General features: G+C 38.9%; 1 protein-coding gene across 1 annotated transcript in view; it reads left to right on the top strand.

The window, feature by feature from the left end:
- The window catches only part of AP2B1 (adaptor related protein complex 2 subunit beta 1), a 457689-nt gene extending 441201 nt beyond the window's left edge, over positions 1 to 16488 (top strand). Inside the window, exons 21-22 of the mRNA XM_053707425.1 lie at positions 955 to 1109; positions 15688 to 16488. Coding sequence (XP_053563400.1) covers positions 955 to 1109; positions 15688 to 15762 — 230 coding nt within the window. The 3' untranslated portion in view covers positions 15763 to 16488. The remainder of the gene's footprint in view (positions 1 to 954; positions 1110 to 15687) is intronic.
- The last annotated feature ends 930 nt before the right edge of the window (positions 16489 to 17418 follow it).

Here is a 17418-nt window from a genome sequence, read left to right as displayed (position 1 = left end):
GCTAAAGACATTTTTTCAGGGTAGCTTATCAGCCAACTCGGTGACAAATGAATTCCACTTGCCTAACAGTTGCCCTATCTCCGCACTAACATCATTCTCTTACCTCTTGTTTCTCACCCTTCTAGATTATAAATTCCCACGGGAATAGGGCGCTTAAAGGGACACTGAACCCAAATTTTTTCTTTCGTGATTCAGATAGATCATGACATTTTAAGCAACTTTCTAATTTACTCCTATTATCAAATTTTCTTCATTCTCTTGGTATCTTTATTTAAAATGTAAGTTTAGATGCCGGCCCATTTTTGGTGAGCAACCTGGGTTGTTCTTGCCGATTGGTGGATAAATTCACCCACCAATAAACAAGGGCTGTCCATGGTTCTGAACCAAAAAAAACTTAGATGCCTTCTTTTTCAAATAAAAATAGCAAGAGAACGAAGAAAAATTGATAATAGGAGTAAATTAGAAAGTTGCTTAAAATTGCATGCTCTATCTGAATCATGAAAGAAAAAAATTGGGTTCAGTGTCCCTTTAATTCTTTCTGTATTTGTTTGATACATTTTTTCCTGTGTCTTAAAATATTGTATAATTGTTGTACTTTTTATCTTTTGTATCCATGGACAGCGATGTGGAATTTGTTGGCGCTTTATAAATAAAAAATTATAAATAATATCAAGCAAGCCGGCTGTTACTAGTCACTACTAATAAACTAATAATATGCTAGAGACCAACAGTGTGGCAAATTACAGATATTCCTTTAATATAAGAAAGTTTAAAATTAGTTTGAAACATTGAATGCTAATTTGTTTTCCAATTTAGTTTTATAATTTGCCAAGATTCTAGATTATTGTTGCAGTAGATTCTAAAAAAAAAAAAGTTTTCCTTCAGAATGTTTTGTTTCTGTTGGTAAACTTCTTTTTTAATTCTCTAATCATTTCCACCCTCTCATTATTTCAGACTCTGTTTCCAGTAAGCTGCAGAATAACAATGTTTACACAATTGCCAAACGGAATGTGGAAGGGCAAGATATGTTATACCAGTCTCTGAAACTTACCAATGGCATCTGGATCCTTGCAGAGCTACGGATTCAGCCTGGGAATCCAAATTACACGGTGAGAAAGAAAAGAAATGTACAATGATTAAGGAGACGTAAAACCCAAAATTCTTTCATGATTCAGACACAATTTTAAACAACTTTCCAATTTACTTCTATTATCTAATTTGCTTTGTTCTCTTGGTATCCTTTGTTGAAGAAAATACCTAGGAAGGCTCAGGAGCTTGGAGCTAGCTGCTGATTGGTTGCTGCTCATATGTCTGTTCCCATTGGCTTACAGATTTGTTCAGCTATCTCCCAGTAGTTCATTGCTGCTCCTTTAATAAAGGATACCAAAAAAATGAAGCACACTTGATAAAAGTACATTGGAAAGTTATTTAACAACTTTCCAATTTACTTCTTTTATCATTAAATTTGCTTTGTTCTCTTTGCATTCTTTGTTGAAAGCTAAACCTAGGTAGGCTCATATGCCAATTTATAAGCCCTTAAAGGCCACCTCTTATCTTAATCCAGTTTTGCATAACCAACACAGTTATTTTAATGAAAAAAAAGTTTTTTATTGATTTTTCAACATTTTACAAGTATAAAATCAGACCAACCGTGTTACAATTTCAATTGATTTACAATTCTTCGTGTTACTAAATACTATGATTAAAGGTATATAACAAAAAGACCACCATACAGCAGACAATAAGTAATGAGTAGATATGCTTAGCACGACTGTTAGTTGACAGTCCTATCCCTAGAAAACCCTTTAATGCTCCATTTAGACCCTCTCTGGAGGAGGACCCGGCTCAGCATTCATGACCTTAAGTTGTTACCAGAATTTCTAGCCCCTACCACGGGAAAATTGGATTCAACTCTTAGAGAGGGGAGAGGGAGATGTGTTGTGACCCACCCAGACTAGCTGGCAGGAGCGGAAGTGGCAGGGGCCAGACTCATAACTCCTTTCCTAGCCTCACTTAGCTCTTCTATCTATTTCTGGCCTCGGTATACATTATCCAGGGCTCCCACATTAGTAGAAACTGTTCTTTTCTATCCAGAATATCTGCGGAGGCGCTGCTCATTTGGTAATAATAGTCAACTTTATTCTTGATTATCAAAAAAGAGGGTACTGTGGTCTTCCAATATCTTGCTATAGTTAGCCTGGTTACAGTGCAAATCAGCGCTACTAATTTGTTTGCATTTCGGGATAGATTTGATAAAGTCTCATGTAACAATGGCTGGGAAGGGGTTAGGTTAATTTGCCTATCTAGGATTTCACTTAGGAGCTCTGATGTTTGGGACCATATGCGTGAAACATGACAGCAGTTCCACCACATATGTGCATATGTGCCGCTTTCATTACAGCCACGTAAACAACTTGTGTTCGCGTGCGCTGCGTGGATTCTCGATGGGTGGAAGTACCATCTGTAAGCTACCTTGAGAAAGTTTTCCTTCAAATGCGCACAAATAGAGAAGGAAGTACCAGACTTCAAAATATCGCACCACTTTTCAGCGGTCCATGTAATATTAAATTCTGTCTCCCATTTTATCATAAATGGTAGTTTATTAAGCTTGGATGGGGTATTAAATAGGATATATAAGTTGGAGATCGCCCCTCTCATTCGTTCAGTGGCCAAACAGAGTCTCTCTAGATAAGAACTAACAGTTAGCTGGTTTTGTCCTAAAACTTCATCTACTCTCGCTCTTAATTGCAGGTAATGAAACCAACTCTCTCTTTCTTGTTTATTTAAATCGGCATATTGATGGAATGTGAATAGCTTGGTGCCTTCCAGGGCATCTGCAATGCGGTACAGGCCCTTGTTTGCCCACTTTTCCTGTGTAGTTAGGTCATAATGAGTAGATAATGTCACTAGGGGGGTCGCCTTCGACCCTTTGGGTATCAAAGTGTATTTGGTTGTTAGTGTTTCCCACAGTGTTAGTGTGTGTGCTATAGTAATAAAGCTTCTCCATTTAGGGGGCCTATCTTTTTTAGCAGTCCACAACAATTTATAAATGGGGTGTATCCTCAACATATCTGATTCTATTTGAACCCATTGAATTCTATCTAATTGGTTATGCCACAGAGAGGACTGTGCCATCCTGGCCGCGTAATAGTACGCTATCAGGGTTGGCATTCCCATCCCCCCTCCTGTTTTATGTCTGAGAAGTGTTTGTTTATTAACTCTGGATCTTCGGTATTTCCAAATGAACGCTACCAGGTCTTTTTGTGTTTTCCGTAACACAGTGGTGGAAACGTTTATAGGTAGTGAACGAAAGATACAAAATTTTGGGTAGTACCATCATCTTAATTGATGTCAACCTGCCATATAGGGAGATGTTTAGTTTGTTCCACCTTGATAATAAATATGAGTGAACATAGGTGTGTAATTCAATTTGTAAAGATGGTCCAGGTTGTTCGGGATTGTGATACCCAAATACTTTATGCCCTTGTCAGCCCAATTAAAATCAAAATTCAAGACCAATAATTTTTTGGTATGTTCTGGGAGATGTGTACTGATTGCCTCGCACTTATCATTGTTAATCTTGTATCCCGAAATGTTGGCGAATCTATTAATCGTGGAGTATACTAGAGGAAGGGAAATCATGGGCTTAGTAATTGACAGAATTACATCATCTGCAAATAGACTGATCTTATGTTCCCTGTCGCCTATCTTAATGCCATTAATATCTACATTTTGCCTGATGCTTGTTGCCAGCGGTTCAATGCATAGGGCGAACAGCAATGGTGATAATGGGCACCCCTGTCTGGTTCCATTAAGAATTTTTATAGGTGAGGATTTATAGCCCGCTATTCTGATGAAGGCGGAAGGGTGGGAGTATATTGCCGTAATTGCTGTACAAAAATTTCCCCTAAAGCCCATATTTTTTAGCACTGCATTAAGGTAATCCCAGTTTACACGATCAAATGCCTTCTCTGCGTCCAATGAAAGAAACAGAGAAGACACATTTTGTTTTGAAGCATAGTCCACAAGATCAATAATTTTCCGAATGTTATCTGGGGCCTCTCTATTACGGATAAAACCCACCTGATCTTGATGGATGAGCTTTGGAAGAATGTCATTTAATCTAGTTGCTAAGATTTTTGTAAATAACTTGATATCCAAATTAATCAGGGAGATGGGTCTATAATTTTTACAGTGTTGTTTACTTTTCCCAGGCTTAGGGATTACTGATATACGAGCCTCAAGAAGTTCCTTGGGGATAGTTCCCCCCTCTAGTATGTGGTTGAAACTCTCAACCAAAATGGGGCCAAGATCCTGTGCAAACGTTTTATAGAAAATACCTGAGTACCCATCGGGGCCTGGCGCCTTACCCATCTTTAAATTTTGTATTGCTATATTCACTTCATGGATGGTTATTGGCGAATTTAGCTTATCTAGGTCTTCTGTTGCTATTTTGGGTAAGTTACAATCCTGTAAGAATGCATTTGTGTCCCTATCCAGTGTGATAGGATTTTTGGATGGGGGCAGGGCATAAAGTTTCTGGTAATACTGGGCAAAAGTGTCAGCAATGGTCTGTGGGTGGTTAGAGATCTGCCCATTTGCCATTTGAATTTGTGGTACTGAGGATGTCCTAGTCATTTCTTTTAATTTAAATGCTAACAGTTTATCAGGTTTGTTGGCTTGTATGAAGTATTGAGTATCAATCAGTTTTAGGGACCTGGTAGCCTCCTTTGTCAACAGCTGATCCAGAGCATTTTCTTTGTCTCTCAGTAGCTTTAATGTTTTGTCATCTAGTGATAACTGGTGCTGTGATTGTAGGTGTTTAATCTCGCTTCTAGTACATTCTAGTTGAGTCAAATACGCTTTATTCTGTTTGTTAGATTCTTTTATTAGAATTCCCCTGGCGAAGGCTTTTAAAGCTCCCCAAATATACAAGGGGTTAGATACTGAGTTTTGATTAAGTGTTAAAAAGTGAGAGATTTCTGTCTGCAAATTTTGCGTAAATAATTTATCTCTGAGCAAAGTTGGGTTTATGGTCCAGCTTCTGCCCCTATAAGGGTCAATTAAGCCACTTAATTTTGTTAGTACTACGTTGTGATCCGACCATGTGGTTGGTATAATATCTGAGGCTAATATCAAAGGGGACATAGTTTGGCTAACCAGAATATAGTCTATTCTTGAGTAAACATTATGTGAGGTGGAGTAGAATGAATAATCTCTTGTTTTTGGGTTTATATATCTCCAGCTATCTACAAGGTTATGGTCAAGAATAAAATCAAACAGAAGCTTCTTGGAACTTTGAGATGGAGATGTGCGTGGGATCGCTGACTTGTCTAGTTCGACATTGGCTACTAAATTGAAGTCTCCCCCTATGATTAAGCGAGATTTTTTCCATGTGGTTAGCATCTTTCCTAACTTAGACAAAAATGGGGCCTGAGATTCATTAGGGGCATATATATTTCCCAGTATAACATGTGTGTCGTGTATCCTGCCCTTAACTATAATGTATCTCCCAGCCTTGTCAATAAGTACCTCGTCCTCCTTAAAATTTAGCTCTGAATGGACCAAAATGGAAACACCGCATTTCTTGGATTGGCAGGTGGCATGAAATTGTGTGGGGTAATTTCTATCCCAATTTTTGGGGGTTTTTATTTTTGTAAAATGGGTTTCCTGCAATAGGATGATGTGGGCTTTCATGGATTTATATGTGTCTAAGGCTTTACGTCTCTTGATGTGGGAGTGTAATCCTCGAACATTATGGGTGACTATATTTAAAGACATTCCCTACCTACGTGTACAGTAAGAGAGTGAGTAAAGAAAAATAAAGAAGACTCCTGAAACACAGGTAGAGAAGCTTACCACTCGTTGGCTGGCCGGGACCCCCTCCCTGTATGAAAGCAGAGCTGTCAAGTCTGTCTCTTGGAACACATAGCTGCTGTAACATACCTCTATGTAATATATTACATGCTAAGATGAGAAAATATGTAACGGTTAGTCTGAGCAATAACAAATCAATGAACAACTGACCTTGTTCGGTCTGAACTTGGATCTTTGATCCAGGAATGCAATATGACATAGCAATAACAAGTAAAATAAAGAAACTAGCAAACATAAATAACTAATACAACAAAAGAAACTTCGGGCATACATTATTGGCATATTGAATACCCATTACCTCGGTTATATAACCAAAACAACTCTGATTCTGGATAAGGGTGAGCCCCATGGCTCTGGACTTATAACAATAACCTAACTATTTGGAAACATTAAGTCCAGGTCAAGAGTCATTTCATTTCTTTCGGGCTTGTTCTCAGAATTTAAGCCCCCCTTAGTGGTGATACTTCCCTTTAGGGAACGTGCAGAATTACAGTCATATCTTGGGATTTATTTCTGCAAGTCAGGTCGGGCTCTCCGGTTCTTGATTTCTCTTCTTAGCCTTCCCATTTTTAAGCACCGGTGTCCAGGTGCGGCTCAAAGCTTTTCTCTGTGGCTTGGGAGACTGTGATGGTGAATGTGATGATTTCTCAATATGAAGCTTGTTTAAGATTGATTGTCCCTCATCAATTGTGGCACAAGAGTATGTTGTTTTGTCTACTGTAAAGGACAACTTGAAGGGGAATCCCCATCTGTATTTAATCTGGGCATTAGCCAGGGCTGCTACTATCGGCTTGAATTCTCTTCTCTTCTTCAGAGTGATAGGGGAGAGATCCGCAAATATTTGAATTTTGTGGTCCTCATAAGTGAACTCTGGAACTCCCCGCACTGCTTGCATAATTCTGTCTTTAATATGGTAATAGTGAAGTTTTGTTATCACATCTCTGTGGGCCCCTGGTGTTGGAGGCTTAACTAAGGCTCGGTGAACTCTATCCATAAGAAGGAATGATGCATCTTCCTCTGGTAATATTTGTTGGAAGATTTGTGTGATAACGTCTTAAAGGTTATTATATTTTTCAGGTAAGTTGCGTATGCGAATGTTCGATCTCCGAGATCGGTTTTCCAGATCTTCCAGATGGTCCTCTAGTTTTTGTATTTGCGCTTGTTGTGCGCTCACTGTTGCTTGTAACTCTGGGATCTCCTCTACTAAGTCATCGACTTTATCCTCAATTGCTGAAGTTCTCTCACCAATGTTAGCAATCTCTTGTGTTAATTCTGAAAGGGCTGCTCTCATTTCTTCATGAAACATTTGTTTTATCTGCTTTAAGAGGGCCTCATTGGAGGAGGTTGATTTCTGGGAGACAATGGGGGGATCCTCCGTGTCTTCTTCTTGTTCCATCCGTTGAGATAGGTCTAGCATAGCCTGTTTCTTTTTCTGTTGTGACTTGGAAAGGCACTCTTTAACCGATTGCGTGCGGCTTTTCATCTTCTAGATGTATCTTCCCAAAGCAGTGAGTGTTGGTTGGTGCTGAGGTTTCCGTGCTTTTGAGATCCTATCGCTCTGATAGCTACGTAGCAGCCCTGGGAGCCTTAATCTTTCAGAGAGCCACTCTGCCCCTTGACTTTACACAGACATGCCCGAAGTAATCTTCATCTAGATCATTTAAGCATTTATTATATCCATTAGTGCTTGAGAGTAGAGGGAGTTTGGCATATAAAAGACAATTTTTTCCTGATAGGGTGAGATGAGTTAGGGCCTGCAGTAATCACCTCTCTTGTTTTCCCTGTTGCCTCAGTTGCTGCGGGCTAGAGGGTAAGAGGGCAGCGGGTGGAATCAGCCCTTATAAGTATTAAATCACCCTATCTAGAGTCCATTTATTTTATGTAGATTATCTAGGAAAAAGTATAGAAAGTCTCTATTTTCTGGGTTCAGCTATTTTTCAGTTAGCACTCACCTCCCCGGGGAGATCTGTCCTCACAGGACCATCACGGGCAGGGGATTTTGGATATGACCCACCAGCAGGCTAACTGGCAGGAAAGGGGTGAGGAGGGAGTGCTATTCTTTCACAAGTAAATAACAGTATAGTTTCGCTGGTGAAGGCAGGTAAAGACAGTTCCAGACTGCTCCAGGTTGCAGGCTAGCTTCCGGTGTCTCTTTTTTCCCCCCTCTACTAGGAGAGATATTGCGTTAAAGCTAGGGCCCAAGTTATATGTTCAGCTCTAAAATTAGTGCAGCCTGTGAGCAAATAATAATGGATGTGGTATGCTGCAAAATTGTGAGGCGTTTTCAGGTCTCTCTCTTTGCTTATTTGCAGCTGAATGTAATGTCTTACATACCCCCAACTAGTCTCCTATAATGTCCCAAATGTCCAGAAAGTATTTGTGTATTAGGATGTCAGAGAGTGCTTAAATGAGTACCTTAAAAATGGCGGTTCGCGCCAAATCCCGTTTTTTTTCTGCTTTCCTTCTACATTGATTGCAGCAGGTCCTGTTGATTGATTGGGGGTAATTGCTTACTGTGTATCTTAGTCGTGACCGGTATTATGGCCTCAGTGATGTTTGAAGGCCTCCGGTGCAACTTTCCGGTCCGGAGTAGGCCGCAGCCCCGGACTCTCCTAGTTTTCTTCTGGAACTCAGACCCGGATCGGATTCCGACTTCCACAACTATGCGGTTTGCAAGCTGGATTCGAGTGTCTAGGCTGAGGGTACCACTCTGTGCTTAGTAATAGCCTTTCAGGTCTATAAAGATCGCTTTTTTGCCAGTTTAATAACTTTTTCTCTCAGGAGCTCCTCAAAAACACTGCTGCATCGATGGCTGGCTAGCTCCGCCCCCCACCAACACAGTTATTTTAATACACTTTTTAGCTCTGTGATTAACTTGTATCTAAGCCTCTGCAGACTGACACCTTTTCTCTTGTTAGGTGTATCCAGTCCACGGATCATCCATTACTTGTGGGATATTCTCCTTCCCAACAGGAAGTTGCAAGAGGATCACCCACAGCAGAGCTGCTATATAGCTCCTCCCCTCCGGTACCGTTTAAAAATAACAAACTTTTGATTGAAGATAAACTACACTAATTCACCACATCTCTCTTGATACTTCCCTTGTCGAGAGCTGCAAGAGAATGACTGGAGGTGGCAGTTAGGGGAGGAGCTATATAGACAGCTCTGCTGTGGGTGATCCTCTTGCAACTTCCTCTTGGGAAGGAGAATATCCCACAAGTAATGGATGATCCGTGGACTGGATACACCACAAGAGAAATAAATTTATCAGGTAAGCATAAATTATGTTTTCTTTCATGTAATTAGCAAGAGTCCATGAGCTAGTGACGTATGGGATATACATTCCTACCAGGAGGGGCAAAGTTTCCCAAACCTCAAAATGCCTATAAATACACCCCTCACCACACCCACAATTCAGTTTTACAAACTTTGCCTCCTATGGAGGTGGTGAAGTAAGTTTGTGCTAGATTCTACGTTGATATGCGCTCCGCAGCAAGTTGGAGCCCGGTTTTCCTCTCAGCGTGCAGTGAATGTCAGAGGGATGTGAGGAGAGTATTGCCTGTTTGAATGCAGTGATCTCCTTCTACGGGGTCTATTTCATAGGTTCTCTGTTATCGGTCGTAGAGATTCATCTCTTACCTCCCTTTTCAGATCGACGATATACTCTTATTTATATACCATTACCTCTGCTGATTTTCGTTTCAGTACTGGTTTGGCTTTCTACAAACATGTAGATGAGTGTCCTGGGGTAAGTAAATCTTATTTTCTGTGACACTCTAAGCTATGGTTGGGCACTTTATTTATAAAGTTCTAAATATATGTATTCAAACATTTATTTGCCTTGACTCAGGATGTTCAACATTCCTTATTTTCAGACAGTCAGTTTCATATTTGGGATAATGCATTTGAATCAATTTTTTTCTTACCTTAAAATTTGACTCTTTTTTCCCTGTGGGCTATTAGGCTCGCGGGGCTGAAAATGCTTCATTTTATTGCGTCATTCTTGGTGCGGACTTTTTTGGCGCAAAAAATCTTTTCTGTTTCCGGCGTCATACGTGTCGCCGGAAGTTGCGTCATTTTTTTGACGTCCTTTTGCGCCAAAAATGTCGGCGTTCCGGATGTGGCGTCATTTTTGGCGCCAAAAAGCATTTAGGCGCCAAATAATGTGGGCGTCTTATTTGGCGCCAAAAAATATGGGCGTCGCTTTTGTCTCCACATTATTTTAGTCTCATTTTTTCTTTGCTTCTGGTTACTAGAAGCTTGTTTTTTGGCATTTTTTCCCATTCCTGAAACTGTCATTTAAGGAATTTGATCAATTTTGCTTTATATGTTGTTTTTTCTCTTACATATTGCAAGATGTCTCACGTTGCATCTGAGTCAGAAGATACTTCAGGAAAATCGCTGTCTAGTGCTGGAACTATCAAAGCTAAGTATATCTGCTGTAAACTTTTGGTAGCTATTCCTCCGGCTGTTGTTTGTATTAATTGTCATGACAAACTTGTTAAAGCAGATAATATTTCCTTTAGTAATGTACCATTGCCTGTTGCAGTTCCTTCAACATCTAAGGTGCAGAATGTTCCTGATAACATAAGAGATTTTGTTTCTGAATCCATCAAGAAGGCTATGTCTGTTATTTCTCCTTCTAGTAAACATAAAAAATCTTTTAAAACTTCTCTCTCTACAGATGAATTTTTAAATGAACATCATCATTCTGATTCTGATGACTCTTCTGGTTCAGAGGATTCTGTCTCAGAGATTGATGCTGATAAATCTTCATATTTATTTAAAATGGAATTTATTCGTTCTTTACTTAAAGAAGTACTAATTGCTTTGGAAATAGAGGATTCTGGTCCTCTTGATACTAAGTCTAAACGTTTAGATAAGGTATTTAAATCTCCTGTGGTTATTCCAGAAGTTTTTCCTGTTCCTAATGCTATTTCTGAAGTAATTTCCAGAGAATGGGATAAATTGGGTAATTCATTTACTCCTTCTAAACGTTTTAAGCAATTATATCCTGTGCCGTCTGACAGATTAGAATTTTGGGACAAAATCCCTAAAGTCGATGGGGCTATTTCTACCTTTGCTAAACGTACTACTATTCCTACGTCAGATGGTACTTCGTTTAAAGATCCTTTAGATAGGAAAATTGAATCCTTTCTAAGAAAAGCTTATCTGTGTTCAGGTAATCTTCTTAGACCTGCTATATCATTGGCTGATGTTGCTGCAGCTTCAACTTTTTGGTTGGAGACTTTAGCGCAACAAGTAACAGATCATGATTCTCATAATATTATTATTCTTCTTCAGCATGCTAATAATTTTATCTGTGATGCCATTTTTGATATTATCAGAGTTGATGTCAGGTTTATGTCTCTAGCTATTTTAGCTAGAAGAGCTTTATGGCTTAAAACTTGGAATGCTGATATGGCTTCTAAATCAACTCTACTTTCCATTTCTTTCCAGGGTAACAAATTATTTGGTTCTCAGTTGGATTCTATTATCTCAACTGTTACTGGTGGGAAAGGAACTTTTTTACCACAGGATAAAAAATCTAAGGGTAAAAACAGGGCTAATAATCGTTTTCGTTCCTTTCGTTTCAACAAAGAACAAAAGCCTGATCCTTCATCCTCAGGAGCAGTTTCAGTTTGGAAACCATCTCCAGTCTGGAATAAATCCAAGCCTTCTAGAAAGGCAAAGCCTGCTTCTAAGTCCACATGAAGGTGCGGCCCTCATTCCAGCTCAGCTGGTAGGGGGCAGGTTACGTTTTTTCAAAGAAATTTGGATCACTTTTGTTCCCAATCTTTGGATTCAGAACATTGTTTCAGAAGGGTACAGAATTGGTTTCAAGATGAGACCTCCTGCAAAGAGATTTTTTCTTTCCCGTGTCCCAGTAAATCCAGTGAAAGCTCAAGCATTTCTGAATTGTGTTTCAGATCTAGAGTTGGCTGGAGTAATTATGCCAGTTCCAGTTCTGGAACAGGGGATGGGGTTTTATTCAAATCTCTTCATTGTACCAAAGAAGGAGAATTCCTTCAGACCAGTTCTGGATCTAAAAATATTGAATCGTTATGTAAGGATACCAACGTTCAAAATGGTAACTGTAAGGACTATCTTGCCTTTTGTTCAGCAAGGGCATTATATGTCCACAATAGATTTACAGGATGCATATCTGCATATTCCGATTCATCCAGATCATTATCAGTTCCTGAGATTCTCTTATCTGGACAAGCATTACCAGTTTGTGGCTCTGCCGTTTGGCCTAGCTACAGCTCCAAGAATTTTTACAAAGGTTCTCGGTGCCCTTCTGTCTGTAATCAGAGAACAGGGTATTGTGGTATTTCCTTATTTGGACGATATCTTGGTACTTGCTCAGTCTTTACATTTAGCAGAATCTCATACGAATCGACTTGTGTTGTTTCTTCAAGATCATGGTTGGAGGATCAATTCACCAAAAAGTTCATTGATTCCTCAGACAAGGGTAACCTTTCTGGGTTTCCAGATAGATTCAGTGTCCATGACTCTGTCTTTAACAGACAAGAGACGTCTAAAATTGATTTCAGCTTGTCGAAACCTTCAGTCACAATCATTCCCTTCGGTAGCCTTATGCATGGAAATTCTAGGTCTTATGACTGCTGCATCGGACGCGATCCCCTTTGCTCGTTTTCACATGCGACCTCTTCAGCTCTGTATGCTGAATCAATGGTGCAGGGATTACACAAAGATATCTCAATTAATATCTTTAAAACCGATTGTACGACACTCTCTAACGTGGTGGACAGATCACCATCGTTTAATTCAGGGGGCTTCTTTTGTGCTTCCGACCTGGACTGTAATTTCAACAGATGCAAGTCTCACAGGTTGGGGAGCTGTGTGGGGATCTCTGACGGCACAAGGAGTTTGGGAATCTCAGGAGGTGAGATTACCGATCAATATTTTGGAACTCCGTGCAATTTTCAGAGCTCTTCAGTCTTGGCCTCTTCTGAAGATAGAATCGTTCATTTGTTTTCAGACAGACAATGTCACTACTGTGGCATACATCAATCATCAAGGAGGGACTCACAGTCCTCTGGCTATGAAAGAAGTATCTCGAATTCTGGTTTGGGCGGAATCCAGCTCCTGTCTAATATCGGCGGTTCATATCCCAGGTATAGACAATTGGGAAGCGGATTATCTCAGTCGCCAAACGTTGCATCCGGGCGAATGGTCTCTTCACCCAGAGGTATTTCTTCAGATTGTTCAAATGTGGGAGCTTCCAGAAATAGATCTGATGGCGTCTCATCTAAACAAGAAACTTCCCAGGTATCTGTCCAGATCCCGGGATCCTCAGGCGGAAGCAGTGGATGCATTATCACTTCCTTGGAAGTATCATCCTGCTTATATCTTTCCGCCTCTAGTTCTTCTTCCAAGAGTAATCTCCAAGATTCTGAAGGAATGCTCATTTGTTCTTCTGGTAGCTCCAGCATGGCCTCACAGGTTTTGGTATGTGGATCTTGTCCGGATGGCCTCTTGCCATCCGTGGACTCTTCCGCTACAACCAGACCTTCTGTCGCAAGGTCCTTTTTTCCATCAGGATCTCAAATCCTTAAATTTAAAGGTATGGAGATTGAACGCTTGATTCTTGGTCAAAGAGGTTTCTCTGACTCTGTGATTAATACTATGTTACAGGCTCGTAAATCTGTATCCAGAGAGATATATTATAGAGTCTGGAAGACTTATATTTCTTGGTGTCTTTCTCATCATTTTTCTTGGCATTCTTTTAGAATTCCGAGAATTTTACAGTTTCTTCAGGATGGTTTAGATAAAGGTTTATCCGCAAGTTCTTTGAAAGGACAGATCTCTGCTCTTTCTGTTCTTTTTCACAGAAAGATTGCTAATCTTCCTGATATTCATTGTTTTGTACAAGCTTTGGTTCGTATAAAACCTGTCATTAAGTCAATTTCTCCTCCTTGGAGTTTGAATTTGGTTCTGGGGGCTCTTCAAGCTCCTCCGTTTGAACCTATGCATTCATTGGACATTAAATTACTTTCTTGGAAAGTTTTGTTCCTTTTGGCAATCTCTTCTGCCAGAAGAGTTTCTGAATTATCTGCTCTTTCTTGTGAGTCTCCTTTTCTGATTTTTCATCAGGATAAGGCAGTGTTGCGAACTTCTTTTGAATTTTTACCTAAAGTTGTGAATTCTAACAACATTAGTAGAGAAATTGTGGTTCCTTCATTATGTCCTAATCCTAAGAATTCTAAGGAGAAATCATTGCATTCTTTGGATGTTGTTAGAGCTTTGAAATATTATGTTGAAGCTACTAAGTCTTTCCGAAAGACTTCTAGTTTATTTGTTATCTTTTCCGGTTCTAGAAAAGGCCAGAAAGCTTCTGCCATTTCTTTGGCATCTTGGTTGAAATCTTTAATTCATCTTGCCTATGTTGAGTCGGGTAAAACTCTGCCTCAAATGATTACAGCTCATTCTACTAGGTCAGTTTCTACTTCCTGGGCGTTTAGGAATGAAGCTTCGATTGATCAGATTTGCAAAGCAGCAACTTGGTCCTCTTTGCATACTTTTACTAAATTCTACCATTTTGATGTATTTTCTTCTTCTGAAGCAGTTTTTGGTAGAAAAGTACTTCAGGCAGCGGTTTCAGTTTGAATCTTCTGCTTATGTTTTTCATTAAACTTTATTTTGGGTGTGGATTATTTTCAGCAGGAATTGGCTGTCTTTATTTTATCCCTCCCTCTCTAGTGACTCTTGCGTGGAAAGATCCACATCTTGGGTAATCATTATCCCATACGTCACTAGCTCATGGACTCTTGCTAATTACATGAAAGAAAACATAATTTATGTAAGAACTTACCTGATAAATTCATTTCTTTCATATTAGCAAGAGTCCATGAGGCCCGCCCTTTTTTTGGGGTGGTTATGATTTTTGTATAAAGCACAATTATTCCAATTCCTTATTTTATATGCTTTCGCACTTTATCACCCCACTTCCTGGCTATTCGTTAAACTGAATTGTGGGTGTGGTGAGGGGTGTATTTATAGGCATTTTGAGGTTTGGGAAACTTTGCCCCTCCTGGTAGGAATGTATATCCCATACGTCACTAGCTCATGGACTCTTGCTAATATGAAAGAAATGAATTTATCAGGTAAGTTCTTACATAAATTATGTTATTTCAGTTCTCTTGACAAACTTGCATTTTCACTAATCAGTTCTGACTCATAAATAACACCATGTGAATGAGCATAATGTTATCTAAATTACACACATGAACTAGAACTATCTAACTGTGAACAAGTCAAGATACACTGCGATAAGAGGCGGCCTTCAGTTGCTAAGAACTCAGCCTATGAGCCTACCTAGCTTTAGCTTTCAACGAAGAATACAAAAAGAACAAAGCAATTTGATGATAAAGGTAAATTGGAAAGTTGTTCAGAATTGCATGCCCTATCTGAATCTCCCTTTAAGAGCAGTATATTCTATGCACACCAACATTCCAAGCTGTAGACACTTAATATAATGAATAACATGCTATAGTAGAGCAGGACTGTCTAGCTGGTGGACCAAAATTAATGGTTCTATAAGAGGTTTTTCTATCTTGAGACTAGAATGCAGCTTTACTTGTTCATTAAAATAGTGAGGGGGTGTTGAGTCATGGAGTTTAGAGGCAAAAATGAAATGCCACCAAGTTTTTAGAACACACATATGAGTAGCTTCCTCACATGCCTATTTGAAGATAATATATATATATATGTTATGCCATGTTCGATAAAATATATATATGTTCTGCTATGTTAGATAAAATAATTTTTTGTTTTCCCTTCCAGCTTTCCCTTAAGTGTCGTGCTCCAGAAGTGTGCAACTATGTGTACCAAGTGTATGATTCCATACTGAAGATCTGATTATGAAGATTCAATGATAACCCTTATACAATGTATATTAACTATGTTTCCCAAGTACTGTGTGTCACTGTTACCTTCATTACAACTTATTGGATAGTCCATCCCATGATATACAAACTCTGGTGTCAGGACTGCAAACACAGTAGTAGTAAGTCAGTAACATGTTACCTATTAAGAGGCAGGCAGGATACTGCAGAGAGTGCAATAGAAGCGTCTTTATTTAGTATGTTAATGCACGGAGACTATAATCTAAAGCTCTATGTTCATTACGATTTAATCATGTACCATCTTTCACGTATGGGAAAGTAATCCATTACTTTTCTTGTTTCTGTACCATTGTTGTACTACACTATGAATTTATATTCTGTTTGCAATGTGTAAACAGTTCCTTACAAATATAAGTACAATCCATATAAAATGCAGAGTGATTGTCAGTGTTTTTGTAGTTCTGTACTTCTATTATGTACTTTACAAGATCTAGTATCCATTATTTTGGAGACTTTGTCTGCAAAAGCCCAATGATAAGATAATAGTTTAAGCCCTTTTTTGTGCTTGATAAAGTCTACCCATAGCCATATTTGTGTCACTTTCCAGTTATTAAACCACTGATCTCCTCCACATTCCATGCCATTGTCTCTTGTGTATCATGCTGGACAAAAATCTTGTATATCATATAAGACAATCTCCTAAAATGGAGCAAAAAAGTTAATTAAACAAATAAATAAATGCGTTGGAATTTTTATTCTAGGGGGCTCTACTAGTTTTTGTTTTTCTCTTAATTTATAATTTGCATATTATTTTGGAATACTCAGTTTCAAGCTGCTTTAAAACCATATTGAAAAAGTAATTGATTGCTTTGGACTAGATATTTATAACCGACAAACAAGTATTTTTGTCTGAGCTATATGTTTGCCAAATGCAATTATTTCCCCATGCCAACAAAAGAAACTCATGACTCAAACTATAGGAGAGCATGTCTATGATTAAATTTTGCCTTACGTCTATTGCTTGTCTTGGTCTCCAACTTTGTTGGCTTACTCTGTATAGTGTTTGTGTACTCTCTCTTATTTGGAACCCTAGGCACTTCTAGTATCACTGAGCAGACATGTTTTAATGTTTTTTTTAATGAAGTTCATATCAAGGTCATACAACAGATTAAAAATAGTTCCTATATCACATTAAGCAAAATGTCAGGTTTACATTGATTACGTACAACAAAATGGAACAATGAAAAATAAGAATAGGGTTATACAATTGTCATGTGAACATTATATAAGCAGCGTGCCAATCCATCTACAGACCTCCCAGATGAAACCAAATGCTGCTCTTGGACTTCCAAAAATAGAAGAAATTTTGGAGCAATGGGGGTTCATATGAAACTAAGGAGACCGCTTTTGGGTCTTAAATAATAAACCTCTGTTTTAATAATAATGAGAATATATATTTTAACAAAAGGAACCTTCTGAACCTATCTATAGGTCACTTACACACCTTCTGAACCCAGTATTTATTTTTTAACAGAAGGCAACATGATTCAACAAGAATATCTATAAATGAAATATGGTTGATTATCCCCTCATAGGTTATCAAAAGTAACAGTAAAAGAGGTTTCTCCCACGGAAAGCAGTGGCCTTTCCAAGATCACTTAATGGAAAT

Source organism: Bombina bombina, chromosome 3 (assembly GCF_027579735.1).
Source record: "Bombina bombina isolate aBomBom1 chromosome 3, aBomBom1.pri, whole genome shotgun sequence".
Taxonomy (NCBI): Eukaryota; Metazoa; Chordata; class Amphibia; order Anura; family Bombinatoridae; genus Bombina; species Bombina bombina.
Note: the sequence above shows the minus strand (reverse complement) of the source record. Positions and strands in the feature narration are given on the sequence as shown.